This window comes from Mirounga leonina, unplaced genomic scaffold, assembly GCF_011800145.1.
Source record: "Mirounga leonina isolate KUSES-001 unplaced genomic scaffold, KU_Mleo_1.0 Mir_152, whole genome shotgun sequence".
Lineage (NCBI taxonomy): Eukaryota > Metazoa > Chordata > Mammalia > Carnivora > Phocidae > Mirounga > Mirounga leonina.
In genome coordinates this window covers 20,974,552-20,996,590 of record NW_023270380.1, presented here as the reverse complement: position 1 = coordinate 20,996,590, position 22,039 = coordinate 20,974,552, and the positions used below count along the sequence as shown (strand labels likewise).

Sequence of the window (22,039 nt, the reverse complement as noted above, 5' to 3'; positions counted from 1 at the left end):
GGACGCGACCGGAGCCTGCGGGGCGGCGCCTCGCCAGCGCCTTATCGCTCGCGGCCAGAACGCTCGAAAGCCGACCCTGCACCAGCCTTTTATACACAGTCCCCCGAGCCCCGCCCCAGCAGTGTCTCCTAGCAACGCCTCGCCCTCGCGCTCCGCCGCCTTATCGGCCTCCTCCAGGCCCTTCCTGTTCCCCTCCCCCGCTGGCGCGGCACGGCGCGGCGCAGGGGCGCGGCTCACGTGACTGGCCCCGGGGGGCGTGGCGAGCGGAGGGTGTGGGGGCGGGGCGCGGAAGGCCCCGTGACGCCATCAAGACGCGCTGGGCGAGGGGCGGTACCTTGTCCACGGGACCCGGAGGTCCCGGAGTTAGTTGAAATGGCGGACAGCGCGCCGATGGTGTGGGTTCGCTGCCCCGGCTTCGGCTGCGAGGCTGTGCAGTGTGCCTCGGCCCGGTGCTCCGTACGAGATGTGATCCACCGACACTGCCAAGATCGGGTGAGGCTCGCGCTTCCTGGAAGGAAGGGCAGCGAGGCGGACGGGGAGCAGGATTGGGTGGGGAAGAGGGTGGGTCGGGGCGCGTCCGTTCCTTGGGGTTTTCAGTTTTTGAGGCTGAGGGCTCCTCAGTTTTAAGGTGCTTCAGACTGATGCTGAGGCTTTGCTTTGCTTTTGTTTTGGGGTGGCGGTGGTTTCGTATCCCTACAGGAGGGGGAACAACCCCTCGGCTCACAGGCGCTTAGTTCCGCCCTCGGTGTGGACGAACAGAAACCCTTGGCATTGTTTCTTCGTGTGCAAATGAGGCATTTGGCGCAGATGGCTTTTAGGGCGCATTTCCTTCCGTTTCCGTTGCATTCATCCTGTGCTTCTATGATGTGCATGTTGTCCACTGCACAGCCCTGTTGGCTCCAACGTAGAGGAGTATTTTCATGTCCAGACCGAGGCCAGAGGGTGGTTGGGGAGGGCAGTGGGTTCATCTGGTCTCTGGTCGGGGCCGAGCACTCACACACGTGTCCCACACGAGGGCGTGGGTTCTCGGGGTCTGTCGTTTAGATGTTTTCACTGATCCTCTGATGGTTGCATTTGCCCGTGCATATTTTTGAAAAACTGTCACGGACTTCTAAAGTTACATGTGTGATTTACGGAATTAATCAAGCCAGTGAGCTTCTCTCAGCAGTGAGACGTTAAACCTGTTCAGTTACCTAAAGAATTTGGTGATCCATCGGACTCCCTGCTGAGCAGGGAGTCTGCTTCTCCCTCTGACCCTGCCCCCTCTCATGTGCTCTCTCTCAAATTAATAAATAAAATCTTTAAAAAAAAAAAAAGAATTTGGTGATCTCCCCAAATCTAATTTTAATTTTGGCCCTTGATCTAGTATGTTTTTTATAACCTCACTTCATCCGTATTTCCCTAGTCTGTTTCTTCTGCTTGTTATTTATAGGCTTCACACATGTTAACACTGCAGTGGAAACCGAATCTTTATTTGGACGAGTTCCATGAAAAAGCAACGTATCTTTGCAAATAATGTGGTTTTTCAGCCTCCCCATTTGTCTTTCTACACTGCAGTCCAGTCTAGAAACTGTCAGAACTGTTTTTGACCATCTGGGTGGGGAAATATCTTACAAAATAGATGGATTTTAATATGTCTGAAAATAACTCTTATCTCTTTACAGTTGATCCAAAATGACCAGAAAAAATAGGATCTTAATTATGAGAGTATTGGAAAAAATAATTTTAAATAGGAAGGAAGAAATACAAATGGATGGTTCTGTCAGGTGCTCAAGAAATAGGACCATAACATTTGTGAACAGAAACAAGAAACTTATAAAAGGGCATTTGATGAGATACTGGAAGAAATTAAAATAGCTCAAGTTCACATCTGTGCGTTCTGAAACAAAATTATTCTGACACAGGATGAGGTCAGTGTTGGAGTCCACAGAAAAAGTAAAAATCTGCCCTGCTGTTCTTCAGGCTAGGATAACAGACACAGAAAAAGCCAGCTGCAAAGTTAATAGGAAACAGTATTTCTCCCGAGGACATGGTGCAGTTGGAAAATGTCATAATGACTCCCTTGGAAGTCTGCTGCTTTCTGATTCACTAAGAAACCTTGATCTGGAAAATTATAGACAAGACACTTTGCTGTTTGAAATTTTATCAGTGAGAATGAAGCATCCCACTCTTGCCTTGAGACTCTGAGTCACTTTGATATAGAGAAAGCACTCTAAATTTCCAGCCCAGGTGCAGAGCTTCAGATTAGGAGTTTCTGAACACAACATTCCATATTTATCTTAACTTTGTCGTTTCCAAGGAAACAGGGGTCTGGATCCAGTCTACTTCACAGTCTGGACTTGATGTTGCCCCTTTGTACACACAGCTCTGCTTTGTTTTGAGCCTCTCAAAACACTTTCATTTAAATTTCACCTAAACTCCACCCTTGCCCCAAATCCTATAATAATTGTTTTTTTTTTTTTAATTTTTTAAAAGATTTTTATTTGTTTATTTGACAGAGAGGGAGACCGTGAGAGAGGGAACACAAGCAGGGGGAGTGGGAGAGGGAGAAGCAGGCTTCCTGCCGAGCAGGGAGCCTGATGCGGGATTCGATCCCAGGACCCTGGGACCATGACCTGAGCCGAAGGCAGACGCTTAACGACTGAGCCACCCAGGCGCCCCAATAATTGTTTTTTGTTGGTTGTGAGACACCCAAGGATTCCTCTTGTGTGCAGCCCCCCCCCCTTGTTGCAGTGAGTCAATGAATTTGACTTAGGTGAACTACACATTTGTCTCTGGTGGCCTTAGACTGATTGGGCTAAAACGAACACTACTTTGTGCTTGAAATACTGTATAAAACGCAGATGGTCAAAGACCCTTAAATTGATTCTAAATTTCCTTTATCCTTTTTTCCTACTAGTGATTATTGATAACAATCTTAAGTAGAAAATGCAATTTTGTTGATCAGTTGTTTTGTTTAACAAGCAATTCTGTTTGGAAACGAAGTACGGTGTATATAATAATCTTTCTGCCTTCACATTAATGTCTTTTAAGGTTGTTTAGATTTTTAGAATACAAACCCACTGGACACAGAAAATATTAAGAGAAGCTAAAGTAGCTTTTCATTCATAAATGTAAAAAACCATGAGGTACATTACATACCTCATTTAATCTGTACAACTCTTAAAAGTGGACAGTATTTTACAGACAGGAATAGTCCTTCCTGTTAATCACATGCCTGCGTGTAGTCTGAGCTCCTTTGCTCCTCTCTTCTGCTAGCGCATTTGCCTGGGAAAACGCCAGTTACCTTAAATCCATCGATTCTGCCTGCTATCTGGGCAGTGACACAAATCAGTCTTACCGTAAATGCACAAACACGGACTACCTTCGTGATGCGTTGCACTTCTGCTGTATATTCCCAGGCCAGAGTGGGCTTCTGCTGAGGTGGAGGACTGCGGAGATACTGATCCCTGCAGCCCTCCGGCAGGGGGTGCAGAATCTGGGGGTGCCTCAGGAGCTTTGCTCATTTCCCCGTGTCCCCCGGATGTGTTTTCTGTACACCATGTTGTGAAAAGGCTTGGGAAACAGTGCCGAGTTCATCGCTCTCGCTCTTCTGCGTGACTCTCCGACCTCCTCTCTTTAATAAAATCTCCAGTACTTCTCCCATCTCGAGGCCCATACTTTGTTTTCAATGAGAAAATACAGGCAGTCAAGAGAGACCTTCCTCGTCCTCATTCCAGTGCCCCTACCTCGTTGCCGTACATTCTGCCTTCCCATCTTCCGTTACTGTGAATGACTACCTCCTGCCACGTGTGCCATACCTGATGGTCGGTTTCCAGTCCTCCTGTCTCTGGGCCTGTCAGCATCTGTGGGCACGCTCCCAACATTCGCTCCTTGGCACACTTTGCTCACTTGTCCGCACGTCCACCTCACTAGCCTTCCTTCCACTTCCTCTTGCTGCTGCCTCCTTGTCTCCCTGATCTCTGAACCTTGGAGCAGTGGCGACTGGGTCTTCTCATCTTTGTTCCGGAGCCTCCTCCCTCCTGCGGGACACTCCATCCATGCTCAGGGCGGTGAGTAGCACCGGCGTGCTGACATCTTCCAGATGGAAATTTCCAGCCCAGACCTTGTCCCCAGACTGCAGACTTGTGTCCCCACCAGGTTCCTCAGCATCTGCATGTGGCTGTAAGACCTTTCAAACCAACACATCAAAAATGAGACTGGAGGGGCGCCTGGGTGGCTCAGTTGGTTAAGCGACTGCCTTCGGCTCAGGTCATGATCCTGGAGTCCTGGGATCGAGTCCCACATCGGGCTCCTTGCTCAGCAGGGAGTCTGCTTCTCCCTCTGAGCCTCCCCCCTCTTGTGCTCTCTCTCTCTCTCTCTCATTCTCTCTCTCAAATAAATAAATAAAATCTTTAAAAAAAAAAATGAGACTGGAACTCTCCCCCAAACGTGCTTCTCACTCTTAACAAATGGCAACTCAGTTTCCTGTTAGTCAAGCCAAATGTTTGGACTCCTCTCTCATTGCTCTGTGGCTCTCACTGCCCACCTCCAGAACCTTAGGGGACCCCCCACCCCCGTTTCTCATCCCCTTCTGTCACTACCCCCGAGACAAATGGCCTTCATTGCTCACCTAGCCGATGTCACTGATGTCTCTGCTTCTCTAGTCTTATTTCCAGTTTAACAACTAGAGTGATCCTTTAAGAATATAACTCCGCTCTCAATCTGTTCCACACCCTGCAGTGGCTTTATTCAGAGTGAAACCCAAAGTTCTTACAGGGGCTTTTAAAGGCCTTCCCATTCCCCTTTGGTAGACATCTTTCAGCCACGTTGGCCATGTTGCTGTTCCACGAATACTCTGGGCTTATTCCTGCTGCCCCTCTTTACCTCTGGAATGCTCTTCCCCCAGATAGCCACGTGGCTTGTTCTCTCCCTTTCCTTCATTCTCTGCTAAAATGACACTTGATCAGAGAGGCTTTTCTTGACTAACTGTATATGTTAGATAGATGACCGGCACAGCCATCCACACACGCTATCCCCTTCAGCCTGCCTATCACCATGGCCATCGGATAGCATTCATCTGGTCGTTCTCTGTCTTTCCCCGCTAGGAAAAAGGCAGGGTCTGTACTTGCTGTATTATTCACTACAATATCCCAACATGTGAAAGTACCTGGCAAATAGGGACTTGATTAATATATATTGAATGAACAGGTAGATCCCATTGAAATGGCCGTGGGATGTGGTCTGGAACGAACATTCATTGTGTCCACTTCGGGAAGATAGCAGTTGTGCGTTTTTCCTTTCTGTTGGTGTGTGAGTCTTCTTTCATATGTTCTATTCATCCCTTGGTCTGAGAATGTTTGAAATCTACAGAGTGGGTGTGGAGGTACTTGGGGCTTCCGCTGTAACTCGGGGACATGGGCAGAAAAGACCAGCTGGCCCTCCACCTGCTACAGCTGATGTAGGTGTAGGCAGCCCATACTGTTGTCTCCTTCCCTCCTCCTGTTTGTCCTTATCTACACTTTTCAGACTGTGTATTGTCACTTTTAAACTTGTGCAACTTGATATTACTGGTTTAAAAAAAAGTCAAGAGAAAAAGGGCCTTGCAGAGTTAGTGGGTCTGAGCCCCATGTAGTTTTCCACCTTGACTCTGATTTCCTATCAGAGAAGAAGAGAGCAGTTCTTATCTTCACCTGAAAGACGACAAGTTCTTGTGCATATCATGATGAGGTGTTAGGAAAAAGTCATACCCTGAATAAGTCCTAGGAAGTGACTTTTTTTCTTTGGATTTTCAGTCCAACAAATACTAATGGAACACACGCTATGTACTTATAACCGGAGTAATAAAAACATAATGGGCTAGGCCCCTTCCTGCAGGAGACTTTTAAAAACCCCATTTAAACCTCATTTAAAAACCCCAAACTTGTCTCTAGGATGTTCCAGTGGAATGCTTCTTTGTGAAGTGCAATGGATCCCTCGTGGACACCAGTGACGGAGTGCGGCATGGGGCCGTGTATAGTTTGGAACCCAGGCTCCGAGGTGGAAAAGGAGGTAGGACCTGCATGTTGGCTACCTCTGTGTGTCACAGCCGCAGTCTCTAGCCCTGGGCAGCCCTCTGGGGTGTGCAGGTCTCGTTCTGCCATATGAAATCCTTTATTCACTTTCCTAGTTTTGAGTATTTTTTTTTTATTCTTTTTGAGGAATATATTGTCTGATTATAATTTCTTTTTTTTTTTTTAAGATTTTATTTATTTATTTATTTGACAGAGAGACAGCGAGAAAGGGAACACAGGCAGGGGGAGTGGGAGAGGGAGAAGCAGGCCAAGCAGGGAGCCCGATGTGGGGCTCCTCCCAGGACCCCGGGATCATGACCTGAGCTGAAGGCAGACCCCCAACAACTGAGCCACCCAGGCGCCCCCCGATTATAATTTCTACCCTTGCCAGCAGCATAGCTCTTAGGCGATTAGGTTCTAAAACTTTGGGGAAATTGGATGAAGAGAAAGGATCATTATAGTTAAATCTTCTGCTTTTTAGCAAGATTTTGTCAGGTCATTGTAGTTCCAAGGGAGGACTAAAGTCAGCCTGTGGAATATAGCCATTTACAGATTGGGGTAGATTGAGGTCGTTGTTGTATGAACATTATCTAAGAATAGAGAAGAGAAACTAAAAGCAAAAATGGAATATGGGCAGTTCTGGGTATTTCTCCTGATGCGCTAACATGTCATCCTGAAGCTTTCTCAGAATCCGCAGTGATTTGGTTTGGTTTTTAGAGAGCTGGCTGGCATCTCATTATAATCTGTTTGAAATTGTGTCAATAAGAATGAAGTTTATCATATCAACCAGGGAAAACTTAAAATTGCTTTTCCTTTGAAACTTCCTGCAAAATCTCACCATAGCATTTTTTAAGTTATTAATCTGGAAACCTTGGGATCTGTGGCACTAGGTAAAGCCCTCTAAAATACCCCAGTGGGGGCACCTGGGTGGCTCAGTTGAATAAGCGTCTGCCTTCGGCTCAGGTAATGATCCCGGGGTCCTGGGATCGAACCACATTGAGCTCTCTGCCCAGTTGGGAGTCTGCTCTTCCCTCCCTTTCTGCACCCCCCACCCCCCATTCATGTTCTCTCTCACTCGCACTCTATCAAATAAATTAACATCTTAAAAAAAATATCCCAGTGGTGCAGATACAGTATTTCAGAAATATAAGAGGAAGGGCGAGAGGCACAAGGTTGAATCAGGTTTATCAATATTTTTACCTTCGATTCCTGGGCAGAATCTTGATGTCCCTTTCTTTAAAAAAAAAAGAAAAAAAATTTTTTTTAAAGATTTATTTATTTTAGAGAGAGAGTGTGAGCACGGGAGGGGCAGAGGGAGAAAGAAAGAGAAACTTCAGCAGACTCCTCACTGAGCTTGGAGCCCGATGTGGGGGCGTGATCTCATGACCCTGAGCCAAAACTAAGAGTCAGATGCTTAACCGACTGAGCCACTCAGGTGCCCCAAAGAGATCATTTTTAATCTTGTGATATAATAGCAAGTTCACAAATTTGGCATTTATCCATCCTGGGACCCTTTCTTTTTTTAAGATTTTATTTATTTATTTGATAGAGACACAGCGAGAGAGGGAACACAAGCAGGGGTAGTGGGAGAGGGAGAAGATGTGGGTCTCGATCCCTGGACCCTGGGACCACGACCCAAGCCGAAGGCAGACGCTTCACTGACAGAGCCACCCAGGCGCCCCCCTGGAACGCTTTTTAACCTGCTTTCTCCAAATATATTTGCACAGGGTTTGGATCTATGCTCCGAGCGCTTGGTGCTCAGATTGAGAAGACAACCAATCGAGAAGCTTGCCGGGACCTCAGCGGAAGGAGGCTACGAGATGTCAACCATGAGAAAGCGTAAGCTGCCCGCTGTGTTAATTTCTTTGACGATAGCAACGCATGTTCCTGGCGGTGGTGGTCCACGTGCCGTGCATGTCGAACTGTAGCCTTGGAAGACGAGTGCTCTCACTCCTTCTGGCCGTAGCTCTTTCCGTCGTTTAATAATTCCCATCGGGCTTGAGGGGGTCCTCCCAGCAGGCCCGGGACAGTGTGGGTTCGTCAGGGGTGGGGGCTCGTCATGTATTAGCAGGCATGTGCGTGATCTGTCTGGTCAGCGCCGTGTCTCCCGCCCGCCCCAGAATGGCTGAGTGGGTGAGACAGCAGGCCGAGCGGGAGGCCGGGAAGGAGCAGAAGCGCCTGGAGCGGCTGCAGCGGAAGCTCGCGGAGCCCCGGCACTGCTTCGCCAGCCCCATGTACCAGCAGCAGTGCCATGACATGGCCGAGCGCCTGGAGGACTCCGTGCTCAGAGGTGAGTGTGGGGGCGCCTCGCAGAAGCCGCACTGTCGCTCTGGAGTCTTCGTGGGTCACAGACTGAGAATCGGGAAAGCCGTGGGACCCCTCCCCTCCGTAATACCCAGAACAAGGGTGCCTGGGGGGCTCCGTCGGTTCGGCGTCCAACTCTGGATTTCGGCCCGCGTCGTGACCTTGGGGTCGTGGGATTGGGCTCCGTGCTCGGTGGGGAGTCGACCTGACCCTCTCCCTCTGCTCTGCGCCCTGTGTGCACATGCACTCTTTCTTAAATAAATAAAATCTTTCAAAGTAATAATAGCGATAAACAGTATGCCTTATACCCCAGAAAAAAAAGAGCACACACACAATATGTGATGTACTTGACTCTTGAATTCTGGGGGCCCATGGGCCCCAGGTAAGAACACTTGTGCTTCGTGGGGGATACACCAAGTCCGCAGGAGGTGTTGACCTTGTTTGCTTGCTTCTAGTTTTAGGCCCAGGTTTTTTTTTTTTTTTTTTTTTAATGATTTTTAATGAGAATGATTAGCTTTTTTTTTAGCATCTAAAGCATTATGCTAGGGTTCTTGTGGGTTCCACTGAATAAAAAGGAATCTTTTCAATCAAAAGGTTATCACGTAACACTGTACAAGCAGTGAGTAGCAGGGGATGGACCGTCAGGTCTGGGGAGGCCGGGATGCACCCGTCAGGCTCAGGACTACAGATGGGCCTTTGGTTCCAGAGCCTGAATGCTCAGTACTTTGAACCTGTGTAAACTTGAGTCCAGTCCATTTTAGCCATATTAAATTTTGGAACGTTAACAAACTCGAGCTTAAGACTGCAATGTGGCTGTGTTTGCTGTCCATGCTGTTGGTAATGTTTCCAGTTATACTCACTTCTGATAGTGTAACTGATTTGGGAACATTTCCGGTTAGGTATGCAGGCTGCCTCCAGCAAGATGGTTTCGGCCGAAATCAGTGAGAGTCGGAAAAGACCCCACCAGTCAAAAACGGACCGAGGAGCCAGTGCAGGGAAAAGGAAGTGCTTTTGGTAAGTGCGCTTCATCGTCCTCCCAGGGAGGTCTGTGCAGCCTGACGACATTTCCTCTTGCCTGTCTGGCGTAAATGCTTTTTAAAGTAAGGTTTGGTGGGAGCACGGACGTTTCCAGAGTGCTTCAGTCCTCAGGTGTCCACGGCCGTCACACGGTGCATGCTCCTCGTGGTTTCTGTCCTGCGTGCTGGCAACGGAAGTGAAGGGACGGCTTTTCGTTAGTGAAAGATCAAGTAGGAATCCCTTTATACTTGAATGACTGACTGGTGCTGAAAGAGTTAACTTTCAGAAATTCTAGCTGGAAGCCATGGCTGTACTTTCCAAATTGTTCTGTTTTCTCTGTGGGTTTTCAGTCATTACTGAGGTCTTGTGGCCACCGCCAGAGCTCCCTTGGTCCACTTTTGTACTTGCAGCTGAAAAGCACGACAGCGCCTTGTCTTATCCATGCTGCTGCTTGGCGCTCCCCCTGCACTCAGTCCGCCGGCCACTAGCTCACTTCCCTTGGGCCAAGTTCTAGAAAATGATGTCCAGACGCGTCTTGCTTCCTTGCTGGCCTCTGCTTTGGGGCTAGAAAGATAATTGTTAATGAAAGATCGTGTAACTGTGCAAGTCCAGCGGAGAATCTTGGGTGTTCTTTGTGAAATAGGAATTGAGTGTTTTTGAGAGAAAAGGTAGTGGGATTGTGCTGGGGGGCGGGGGTTGAATCAGGTTTATTGGGATGCAATTTATACGCACTAAAATTAATACTTGTTGGGGTCCCTGGGTGGCTCAGTCATTAAGCGTCCGCCTTCAGCTCAGGTCGTGATCCTGGGGTCCTGGGATCCAGCCCCGCATTGGGCTCCCTGCTCAGTGGGGAGCCTGCTTCTCCCTCTCGCTCTCCCTCTGCCTGTCGCTCTGCTTACTTGTGCTCTCTCTCTAGCTCTCTGTCAAATTAATAGTCTTTAAAGAGAATTCATACTTGCTTATTGACTAGATCTATGAGTTTTGAGGAATACAGTCATGTAACCAAGATTTGGACTATTTCCATTTCCCTAAAAATTGCCCATGTGCTTCTTTGTGATTAATTCCTGTCCCCCTGCCCCCCACCCCCGGCAAGCGCTGATGCTGGTGTGGTGTTTGTTCCGATGGTTCTGTCTTTTCCAGAATGTCCTGCAGCCCTCTGTGTCTGGAGTCTCTCACTTAGCACAATGCTTTTAAAATCCATGGCTGGGGTGCCTGGGTGGCTCAGTTGGTTAAGCGACTGCCTTCGGCTCAGGTCATGATCCTGGAGTCCCAGGATCGAGTCCCACATCGGGCTCCCTGCTCGGCAGGGAGTCTGCTTCTCCCTCTGCGCCTCCCCCCTCTCATGTGCTCTCTCTCATTCTCTCTCTCTCTCAAATAAATAAATAAAATCTTTAAAAAATAAAAATAAAATAAAAAAAAATAAAATCCATGGCTGGTATTACATGTATCAGTGGCTTGTCTTTTTTGTTGCCAAGTATCATTGCATCTGTTTTTACCATTCTGTTGAGAGTTTGGGTAGTTTTCAGTTTGGGGCGATTATGAATAAAAATAGGATTTTCTTTTAACTTTTTGTTAATTTATCTACATTTGTAACCGTTGAGACTTGAACAAGATAGGAAAAAAAGCTTTAGGCAAAATCAATTTTGTTTTAAGATATTCACAACTATTTTTTTTTTAAAGATTTTATTTATTTATTTGAGAGAGAGAGAATGAGAGAGAGCAAGCACATGAGAGCGGGGAGGGTCAGAGGGAGAAGCAGACTCCCTGCTGAGCAGGGAGCCCGATGTGGGACTCGATCCAGGGACTCCAGGACCATGACCTGAGCAGAAGGCAGTCGCTTAACCCACTGAGCCACCCAGGCGCCCGATATTCACAACTATTTAGAGGCACCTGGGTGGCTCAGTGGGTTAAACATCTGCCTCAGCTCAGGTCATGATCTCAGGGTCCTGGGATCGAGTCCCGCGTCGGCTCCCTGCTCAACGGGGAGTCTGCTTCTCCCTCTGCCCCTCCCTCTGCTTGTGCTTTCTCTCAAATAAGTAAATACTTAAAAACAAAAAAGAGATTCACAACTGTAAAGAAGATTCCCTCTGGAATTTGGGGATGGTTGGTTTCAGGCTCACTGAATTTTTTCCCCTCCGTTTATACTTCTGAGTATCTTTCTCTGAAACTTAGCTACTGTCCATCTCAAGCGAGCAGATCCTTTGATCCTGACAGAGGCTGTTCCCTGGACAAATGGTAACTCTGTCCGGCAGAGAAGCCGTGCGTGGTGTTAAGCCTTTCCGTTGCTCCCGGCAGGTTGGGCATGGAAGGACTGGAGACAGCGGAGGAGTCCAGCTCGGAGACCTCGGATGATGACTGGGAAGAAGCTCCTAGTACTTCAGGAATGAGCTCGCATGCTGCAGACAACGGCCTCGATGGTGTGGAGCTAGCAGCTGGGTGTCCCTGCCACTGCCCAGGGGCGGCTGTGGCCAGTGCAGCCTCTCAGTCCCTGGAGCCACTGCTGGCCCCAGGGCCGGGCTCGGCGTGTGCTGTCTCCGCAGACGTGTGTGCCAAGTCGGGGCAGATCTCTGCTCAGTGCCGTGTGGACAGGACAGTGGCCACAGAAACAGAGAACGGCCAGGAGGAGGAGGGAGGGGCAGAGGGCGAAGAGCCCACAGAAGAGGAGGCTGCGGGGATGGGACCAGCCCAGGAGCCCGAGGCGGAGGCCGATGAGGACAGAGCTGCCGAGGCCACACCTGGAGAGGCTGGGGGGAGTGCGCCCACCACCAGACTGGAGGGAAGCCCATCAGGAAACACAGTGAGTAGTTTGGGGTCCACAGTCAGAGCCAGGGCAGCTTGATGGCCACAGTTCCTCAGTAAGTCCTCAACATGAAACGTGCTTTTCGCCATCGGCTGCTGAGTGCGAAGCTTTGTTTCGTAACCAGAAGTACGGATGAGGGCAAAGCTCGCCTCGGCTCCCCAAAAAGTCCTTTGGTTTTTTCCTTTTAAATTCTGGAATGGGTATCGTTTTGCCACCAGGGGGCGTCCTTGGCTCCATAGTTTTTATCTGTTCTAAGCTGCAGGTTGATCACATTTTAATGCCTGAATTGGGGTGGATGTCCCACATGAGCGCTTAACGGGTGTGGTTCGCCCGCTGAGCAGGGAGCCTGACGCGGGGCTCGATCCCAGGACTCCAGGATCATGACCGGAGCAGAAGGCAGACGCTCACCAGGCGCCCCTCATGATTGGGAGGAGTCTGTTTTTAATATTTTCCTTTCCCCCCTCAGGATACTGGTCAGCAAACTCTGGATTTGCTGGCTTTCAGCTCTGCGGCAGAACTGGAGGTGCTGGGTCTGGACAGGCTCAAGTGTGAACTCACGGCCCTGGGACTGAAATGTGGGGGCACCCTGCAGGAGCGTGCGGCCAGGCTCTTCTCCATCAGGGGCCTGGCGAGGGACCACATCGACCCGGCTCTGTTTGCCAAGCCTTTGAAGGGGAAGAAGAAATGAATGTCTTCGGAGCTGCTTTTCTAGTTCTTCACAGTCTGGCGTTTGTAACCTGCAGAATGTTGATTCCTGGCCATTATTCCTGTTCAGTAGTAAAGCTGACTTTTTAATAACCCAGTTCTGACCCTCCTCTTTTTTCATTATTGTATTTATAGAATTAATGTGTGAAATCATCTGGGCCTGCAGTGTTCTTCGTGGGATGGTTTTTTAGAACAGATTAATAAATACAGGGCTATTCAGATTTTTGGTTTCATCTTGTGTCATTTAGGTAAGTTACACAGTTGACCCTTGAACATCACAGGTCAGGAAAGCACGGATCCACTTATACATGGGTTTTTTTTTATCAGTACAGTACAGTACTGTCAATATATTTTCTCTCATGATTTTAATAACGTTTTCCCTAGCTTCATTGTAAGAACACAATATATAATCCATATCACATACAGAATACGTGATGTTCATAGGAGTCCCTCCTTATTCTTTTAACATCTAGGAGCCGTGGTGGTAACTGCTTTTTCATCCTGGGACTGGTGGTTTCTGTTTGCTACTTTCCCCAGTCAGTCTCACGAGGGCTTTGTCAGTTTTGTTGAGATGATTTTCAAAGAACCAGCTTCTGGCTTTGTTAATTTTTCTCAACTTTTTCAGTTTCATTGATTTCTGCTCTTTATCGTTAACTTTCTTCTACTTAGTGTGGATTTACTTTGCTCTTTTTTCTTTAGCTCAAGATAGGTCATAGGTCATGATTTTAGACTTTTCTAGTAGAAGTGTTTAAAGTTACACGTCTTTCTTTAAGCACTACTTAGGCTTCATCTCAGAATTTTTAATATGTTGTATTTTCGTTATCATTCAGTTGTAAATATTTTCTAATTTCCTTGTGAATTCTTTGACCCATGGGTTGATTATCTAGAAGCATATGGCCTAATTAGCAGATGTCTGTTTTGCTTCCTAAATATCTTATTGGTACTGATTTGTACTTTAATTTCATCAAGGTTAGAGAATGTGTTTATGATTTCAGTCTTCTTAGTTTGATTGAGACTCCTAACATGACCCAGTATATGTATGGTCTGTCTTGGTGAAGTTCCACGTTCACTTGAAAAGAATATGTACTCCAAAATGGGTGAATTTGTTCTCTAAAACCAGTTAGGTTACATAATTAATACTATTGTTGTTGACATCTTCTGTGTCTTTACTGATTTTTTGTGTCTTATCAGGTGTTGCAAGGTGTTAAAATCTTCTGTTATGATTGTGCAATTGTCTGTTTCTATGATCAGTTTTGCTTCATAGTTTGAGGGCCTGTTATTAGGTTATGCTATGTCCTCCTAATGAATTGACCATTTGATTGTTACGAAATTCCCCTCTTTATCTCTCCTGATAGCTTTTATGTCCAATTCTGTTGTATCTGAAGTGAGTTAGAGCTTCTCCAGTCTTCTAAGATGTACCGTGTGCATGATACACCAGTTTCTGGCTCTCTCTTTCTACTTAAAGTGAGTGGCATTCTTATACACAGCACATATTGGATCTTTTTTTTTTTTAATTTTTTTATTGTTATGTTAATCCCCATACATTACATCATTAGTTTTAGATGTAGTGTTCCATGATTCATTGTTTGTGCATAACACCCAGTGCTCCATGCAGAACATGCCCTCCTCAATACCCGTCACCAGGCTAACCCATCCTCCCACCCCCCTCCCCTCTAGAACCCTCAGTTTTGTTTTTCAGAGTCCATCGTCTCTCATGGTTCGTCTACCCCTCCGATTCCCCCCCTTCATTCTTCCCCTCCTGCTACATTCTTCTTTTTTTTTTCTTTCTTAACATATATCGCATTATTTGTTTCAGAGGTACAGATCTGAGATTCAACAGTTTTGCACAATTCACAGCGCTTACCAGAGCACATACCCTCCCCAATGTCCATCACCCAGCCACCCCATCCCTCCCCCCCCACCCCCCACTCCAGCAACCCTCAGTTTGTTTCCTGAGATCAAGAATTCCTCATATCAGTGAGGTCATATGATACATGTCTTTCTCTGTTTGACTTATTTCGCTCAGCATAACACCCTCCAGTTCCATCCACATTGTTGCAAATGGCAAGATCTCATTCCTTTTGATGGCTGCATAATATTCCATTGTATATATATACCACATCTTCTTTATCCATTCATCTGTCAGTGGACATCTTGGCTCTTTCCACAGTTTGGTTATTGTGGACATTGCTGCTATAAACATCGGGGTGCACGTACCCTTTCGGATCCCTATTTTTGTATCTTTGGGGTAAATACCCAGTAGTGCAATTGCTGGATCATATGGTAGCTCTATTTTCAACTTTTTGAGGAACCTCCGTACTGTTTTCCAGAGTGGTTGCACCAGCTTGCATTCCCACCAACAGTGTAGGAGGGTTCCCCTTTCTCCGCATCCCTGCCAACATCTATTGTTTCCTGACTTGTTAATTTTAGCCATTCTGACTGGTGTGAGGTGGTATCTCATTGAGGTTTTGATTTGGATTTCCCTGATGCCGAGCGATATTGAGCACTTTTTCATGTGTCTGTTGGCCATTTGGATGTCTTCTTTGGAAAAATGTCTGTTCATGTCTTCTGCCCATTTCTTGATTGGATTCTTTGTTCTTTGGGTGTTGAGTTTGATGAGTTCTTTATAGATTTTAGATACTAGCCCTTTATCTGATATGTCATTTGCAAATATCTTCTCCCATTCTGTCAGTTGTCTTTTGGTTTTGTTGACTGTTTCCTTTGCTTTGCAAAGCTTTTTATCTTGATGAAGTCCCAATAGTTCATTTTTGCCCTTGCTTCCCTTGCCTTTGGCGATGTTTCTAGGAAGAAGTTGCTGTGGCTGAGGTCGAAGAGGTTGCTGCCTGTGTTTTCCTTTAGGATTTTGATGGACTCCTGTCTCACATTGAGGTCTTTCAACCATTTGGAGTCTATTTTTGTGTGTGGTGTAAGGAAATGGTCCAGTTTCATTCTTCTGCATGTGGCTATCCAATTTTCCCAACACCATTTGTTGAAGAGACTGTCTTTTTTCCATTGGACATTCTTTCCTGCTTTGTCAAAGATTAGTTGACCATAGAGTTGAGGGTCCATTTCTGGGCTCTCTATTCTGTTCCATTGATCTATGTGTCTGTTTTTGTGCCAGTACCATACTGTCTTGATGATGACAGCTTTGTAATAGAGCTGGAAGTCCAGAATTGTGATGCCGCCAGCTTTGCTTTTTTGCTTTTTTCAATATTCCTCTGGCTATGCGGGGTCTTTTCTGGTTCCATACAAATTTTAGGATTATTTGTTCCATTTCTTTGAAAAAAGTAGATGGTATTTTGATGGGGATTGCATTGAATGTGTAGATTGCTCTAGGTAGCATTGACATCTTCACAATATTTGTTCTTCCAATCCATGAGCATGGAACGTTTTTCCATTTCTTTGTGTCTTCCTCAATTTCTTTCATGAGGATTTTATAGTTTTCTGAGTACAGATCCTTTGCCTCTTTGGTTAGATTTATTCCTAGGTATCTGATGGTTTTGGGTGCAATTGTAAATGGGATCGATTCCTTAATTTCTCTTTCTTCTGTCTTGTTGTTGGTGTATAGGAATGCCACTGACTTCTGTGCATTGATTTTATATCCTGCCACTTTACTGAATTCCTGTATGAGTTCTAGCAGTTTTGGGGTGGAGTCTTTGGGGTTTTCCACATAAAGTATCCTATCATCTGCAAAGAGTGAGAGTTTGACTTCTTCTTTGCCGATTTGGATGCCTTTGATTTCTTTTTGTTGTCTGATTGCTGTGGCTAGGACTTCCAATACTATGTTGAATAGCAGTGGTGATAGTGGACATCCCTGCCGTGTTCCTGACCTTAGGGGGAAAGCTCTCAGTTTTTCCCCATTGAGAATGATATTCGCTGTAGGTTTTTCATAGATGGCTTTTATGATATTGAGGTATGTACCCTCTATGCCTATACTCTGAAGAGTTTTGATCAAGAAAGGATGCTGTACTTTGTCAAATGCTTTTTCTGCATCTATTGAGAGGATCATATGATTCTTGTTCTTTCTTTTGTTAATGTATTGTATCACGTTGATTGATTTGCAGATGTTGAACCAACCTTGCAGCCCAGGGATAAATCCCACTTGGTTGTGGTGAATAATCCTTTTAATGTACTGTTGGATCCTATTGGCTAGTATTTTGGTGAGAATTTTTGCATCCATGTTCATCAGGGATATTGGTCTGTAATTCTCCTTTTTGATGGGGTCTTTGTCTGGTTTTGGGATCAAGGTAATGCTGGCCTCATAAAATGAGTTTGGGAGTTTTCCTTCCATTTCTATTTTTTGGAACAGTTTCAGAAGAATAGGTATTAATTCTTCTTTAAATGTTTGGTAGAATTCCCCTGGGAAGCCATCTGGCCCTGGGCTTTTGTGTTTTGGGAGATTTTTGATGACTGCTTCAATTTCCTTAGTGGTTATAGGTCTGTTCAGGTTTTCTATTTCTTCCTGGTTCAGTTTTGGTAGTTGATACATCTTTAGGAATGCATCCATTTCTTCCAGGTTATCTAATTTGCTGGCATAGAGTTGCTCATAATATGTTCTTATAATTGTTTGTATTTCTTTGGTGTTGGTTGTGATCTCTCCTCTTTCATTCATGATTTTGTTGATTTGGGTCATTTTTCTTTTTGATAAGTCTGGCCAGGGGTTTATCAATCTTGTTAATTCTTTCAAAGAACCAGCTCCTTGTTTCGTTGATCTGTTCTACGGTTCTTTTAGTTTCTATTTCATTGATTTCTGCTCTGATCTTTTTTTTTTTTTTAAGATTTTATTTATTTATTCATGAGAGACAGAGAGACAGAGGCAGAGGGAGAAGCAGGCTCCCCGCAGAGCAGGGAGCCCGATGCGGGACTCGATCCCAGGACCCTGGGATCATGACCCGAGCCGAAGGCAGACTCTTAACCGACTGAGCCACCCAGGCGTCCCGATTTCTGCTCTGATCTTTATTATTTCTCTTCTCCTGCTGGGTTTAGGCTTTATTTGCTGTTCCTTCTCCAGCTCCTTTAGGTGTAGGGTTAGGTTGTGTACTTGAGACCTTTCTTGTTTCTTGAGAAAGGCTTGTATTGCTATATACTTTCCTCTTAGGACTGCCTTTGCTACATCCCAAAGATTTTGAATAGTTGTGTTTTCATTTTCATTGGTTTCCATGAATTTTTTAAATTCTTCTTTAATTCCCTGGTTGACCCATTCATTCTTCAGTAGGATGCTCTTTAGCCTCCATGTATTTGAGTTCTTTCTGACTTTCCTCTTGTGATTGAGTTCTAGTTTCAAAGCATTGTGGTCTGAAAATAGGCAGGGAATGATCCCAATCTTTTGGTACTGGTTGAGACCTGATTTATGACCTAGGATGTGATCGATTCTGGAGAATGTTCCATGGGCACTAGAGAAGAATGTGTATTCTGTTGCTTTGGGATGGAATGTTCTGAATATGTCTGTGAAGTCCATTTGGTCCAGTGTGTCATTTAAAGTCTTTATTTCCTTGTTGATCTTTTGCTTAGACAATCTGTCCATTTCAGTGAGGGGGGTGTTAAAGTCCCCCACTATTATTGTATTGTTGTCGATGTGTTTCTTTGCTTTTGTTATTAATTGCCTTATATAATTGGCTGCTCCCATGTTAGGGGCATAGATATTTACAATTGTTAGATCTTGTTGGATCGACCCTTTAAGTAGGATATAGTGTCCTTCCTCATCTCTTATTACAGTCTTTGGTTTAAAATCTAATTTGTCTGCTATAAGGATTACCACCCCAGCTTTCTTTTGGTGTCCATTAGCATGGTAAATGGTTTTCCACCCCCTCACTTTCAATCTGAGAGTGTCTTTGGTTCTAAAATGAGTCTCTTGCAGACAGCATATCGATGGGTCTTGTTTTTTAATCCAATCTGATAGCCTGTGTCTTTTGATTGGGGCATTTAGCCCATTTACATTCAGGGTAACTATTGAAAGATAGGAATTTAGTGCCATTGTATTGCCTGTAAGGTGACTGTTACTGTATATTGTCTGTGTTCCTTTCTGGTCTATGTTGCTTTTAGTCTCTCTCTTTGCTTAGAGGACCCCTTTCAAGATTTCTTGTAGGGCTGGCTTCGTGTTTGCAAATTCCTTTAGTTTTTGTTTGTCCTGGAAGCTTTTTATCTCTCCTTCAATTTTCAATGACAGCCTAGCTGGATATAGTATTCTTGGCTGCATATTTTTCTCATTTAGTGCTCTGAATATATCCTGCCAGTCCTTTCTGGCCTGCCAGGTCTCTGTGGATAGGTCTGTTGCCAATCTAATGTTTCTACCATTGTAGGTTACAGATCTCTTCTCCTGAGCTGCCTTCTGGATTTTCTCTTTGTCTCTGAGACTCGTAAGTTTTACTATTAGATGTCGGGATGTTGACCTATTTTTATTGATTTTGAGAGGGGTTCTCTGTGCTTCCTGGGTTTTGATGCCTGTTTCCTTCCCCAAATTAGGGAAGTTCTCTGCTATAATTTGCTCCATTATACCTTCTGCCCCTCTCTCTCTTTCTTCTTCTTCTGGGATCCCAATTATTCTAATGTTGTTTCGTCTTACGGTATCGCTTATCTCTCGAATTCTGCCCTCGTGATCCAGTAGTTGTTTATCTTTTTCTCAGCTTCTTTATTTTCCATCATTTGGTCTTCTATATCACTGATTCTCTCTTCTGCCTCATTTATCCTAGCAGTTAGCGCCCCCATATTTGATTGCACCTCATTAATAGCCTTTTTGATTTCTACTTGGTTAGATTTTAGTTCTTTTACTTCTCCAGAAAGGGTTTCTCTAATAACTTCCATGCTTTTTTCAAGCCCGGCTAGTATCTTTAAAGTGATGATTCTGAACTCTAGATCGGACATCGTACTAATGTCCGTATTGAGTAGGTCCCTGGCAGTCGGTACTACCTCTTGTTCTTTTTGTTGAGGTGATTTTTTCCGTCTTGTCATTTTGTGCAGAGGAGAATAGATTAATGAGAGAACAAAATGCTAGCAGGGTAACAACGTCCCCAGAAAATATACTCTAAACAAATCAGAAAAGACCTGAAGCAGTGGGAAAAGAAAGGGAAAGAGAGAAAAAAGAAAAAGAAGAAGAAAAAGAAAAAGATAAAAAACAAAAACAGAACAAAACAAAACAAAAACAGAATATGATCAAATATGATCAGGCTGGTATATAGATCAGTGCCACACACTAGATTTTGGGTGTATTTTGGTCTGTTAAAAGAAAGTGCCTCCCAAAATTTTAAAGAAAGAAAAACTTATATATGTCCAAAAATAAGGGTTGATATGATGAAGGGATGGAATATGACCGTAAAGATGGAAATTATAAAAAATTTTATAAAAGGAATTGATAAGTTGTGTAAAAAAAGAAGAGGATTTCAAAAAAAAAAAAGGGAGAGAATGTGATCAGGCAGGGGAGTAGGAAAAAACCATACACTAGAGATTTAGAGTATATTTTGATCTGTTAGAAGAAACTATCTCAAAATTTTAAAGAGAGAACAACTTATATATATATGCCAAAAATACGGGTAACTACTATGAAGGGATAGAATATGACTCTTCCAGAAAGTGGTCGCTTTTCTGTTCAGAGAGCTGTTGCTCTTCTTTTCTTCGATCTCCTGTTGAGTTTGTAGGTGTTCAGAATGGTTTGATCCCTATCCAGCTGAATTCCTGAGAGGAGACGAAATCCAGGTCTCCTACTCCTCTGCCATCTTGCTCCGCCCCCCCCCCCCCCCCCAGCACATATTGGATCTTAACACTTCTCTCTGTTCTGGACAGACTCCACCTTTTAATTCGTGTTTATTAACATAAGCTGTGATTACTGGTAGAGTCAGATTTAGGGTTATCATTTTATTGTGTTTCTGCTTGGATTAGTTGTTTATGTTAGAGTTACATTTTAATTGATTGGCTTTTTAGCTCTCTTGTCTGCATAATTTCTTAGTGGATGTTCTAGGAGTTATGACATGTAATCTGTTTTTCAGTCTGCCTAGAGTTCATGTACCACTTCACATAAAATGTAGCCGTCTTGCAGCTGCATGGGTCCACTTACCATCCCTGTCCTTGATGGTGTTGTTTTCATACATCTGTATTAAACTGTATTCCTTATCAGCCCTGTAACATGTTGCAATTTCTACATTAGTCATTTATTTTATTTTTTAAAAGAGTATTTATTTGTCAGAGAGAGAGCGCATGCACAAGCAGGGGGAGCGGCAGAGGGAGAAGCAGACTCCCTGCTGAGCAAAGAGCCCGATGCGGGACTCAATCCCAGGACCCTGGGATCATGACCTGAGCTGAAGGCAGACACTTCACTGATTGAGCCAGCCAAGGGTTCCAAACCTATATTTTAAAGAAATTAAGAGGAAGAGGGTTTCCTGGGTGCCTCCGTTAGTTGGGCATCTGACTCTTGGTTTCTGCTCAGGTCGCGATCTCAGGGTCATGAGATCCGAGCCCTGAGTCAGGCTCCACTCTCAGAGGGAGTCTGCCTGGGATTCTTTCTCCCTCTCCCTCTGGCCCTCCCCTCCCCACAAAATAGATAAATCTTAAGAGAAAGAAATAAGTTGGGACACCTGGCAGTCGGTTAAGCATCTGCCTTCAGCTCAGGTCGTGATCCCAGGGTCCTGGGATGGAGCCCCACATTGGGCTCCCTGCTCCGCGGGAAGCCTGCTTCCCCCTCTCCCACTCCCCCTGCTCGTGTTCCCTCTCTCACTGTGTCTCTCTCTGTCAAATAAAATCTTTAAAAAAAAAGAGAGAAAGGAATAGGTGAAATTAATTTTGATTAATAAAATTAACATTTATCCCAATATATTCAAAGTCTCATTTCAACATGTAAACAATATGAGAATTTGTTGTTTTTTGTGCCAAGTCTTTGAAATCCTGTGTATGCTTTAGACTCACAACACTTCAGTCTGGACCAGCCACCTCTCATGCTAGATTGGACTTCGGGGCGCTAGTGCATGGTCGGGAAGGCGTCATGGGGAGCTCTCTTAATCCAAACCAGCACACACACAGCCTCGAAGAGACCTAACATGAAGACACTAGACCCCCAGAGCTCAGCACTGACCTGTGCCTGTGCCCAGAATGTTCTTTCTCCACCTGCCCACAGGGATGGCTCACTTCTCACCTCCATTTAAAACAGCAACTACCGGGCATCTGGGTGGCTCGGTTGGTTAAGCATTGGCTCAGG

The 22,039-nt window shown here is 45.2% G+C and overlaps 1 protein-coding gene across 1 annotated transcript; it reads left to right on the top strand.

Moving 5' to 3' along the window:
* The first annotated feature begins 281 nt into the window (after positions 1 to 281).
* On the top strand, positions 282 to 12,955 carry SDE2 (SDE2 telomere maintenance homolog). The gene is made up of 7 exons (XM_035008694.1): positions 282 to 492; positions 5,913 to 6,030; positions 7,760 to 7,871; positions 8,153 to 8,322; positions 9,236 to 9,350; positions 11,649 to 12,150; positions 12,620 to 12,955. Exons 1-7 carry the CDS (start codon positions 373 to 375, stop codon positions 12,839 to 12,841), a joined length of 1,359 nt encoding a protein of 452 aa, XP_034864585.1. The 5' UTR covers positions 282 to 372; the 3' UTR covers positions 12,842 to 12,955.
* The last annotated feature ends 9,084 nt before the right edge of the window (positions 12,956 to 22,039 follow it).

What these genes read in the sequence shown, in the direction of transcription:
- SDE2 (XM_035008694.1), top strand. Translation starts at nt 373, where the DNA reads ATGGCGGACAGCGCGCCGATGGTGTGGGTTCGCTGCCCCGGCTTCGGC. An exon ending in GCTCCGAGGTGGAAAAGGAG is followed by an intron (nt 6,031 to 7,759) that starts GTAGGACCTGCA and finishes ATATTTGCACAG; the next exon opens with GGTTTGGATCTATGCTCCGA. An exon ending in GGAGGACTCCGTGCTCAGAG is followed by an intron (nt 8,323 to 9,235) that starts GTGAGTGTGGGG and finishes ATTTCCGGTTAG; the next exon opens with GTATGCAGGCTGCCTCCAGC.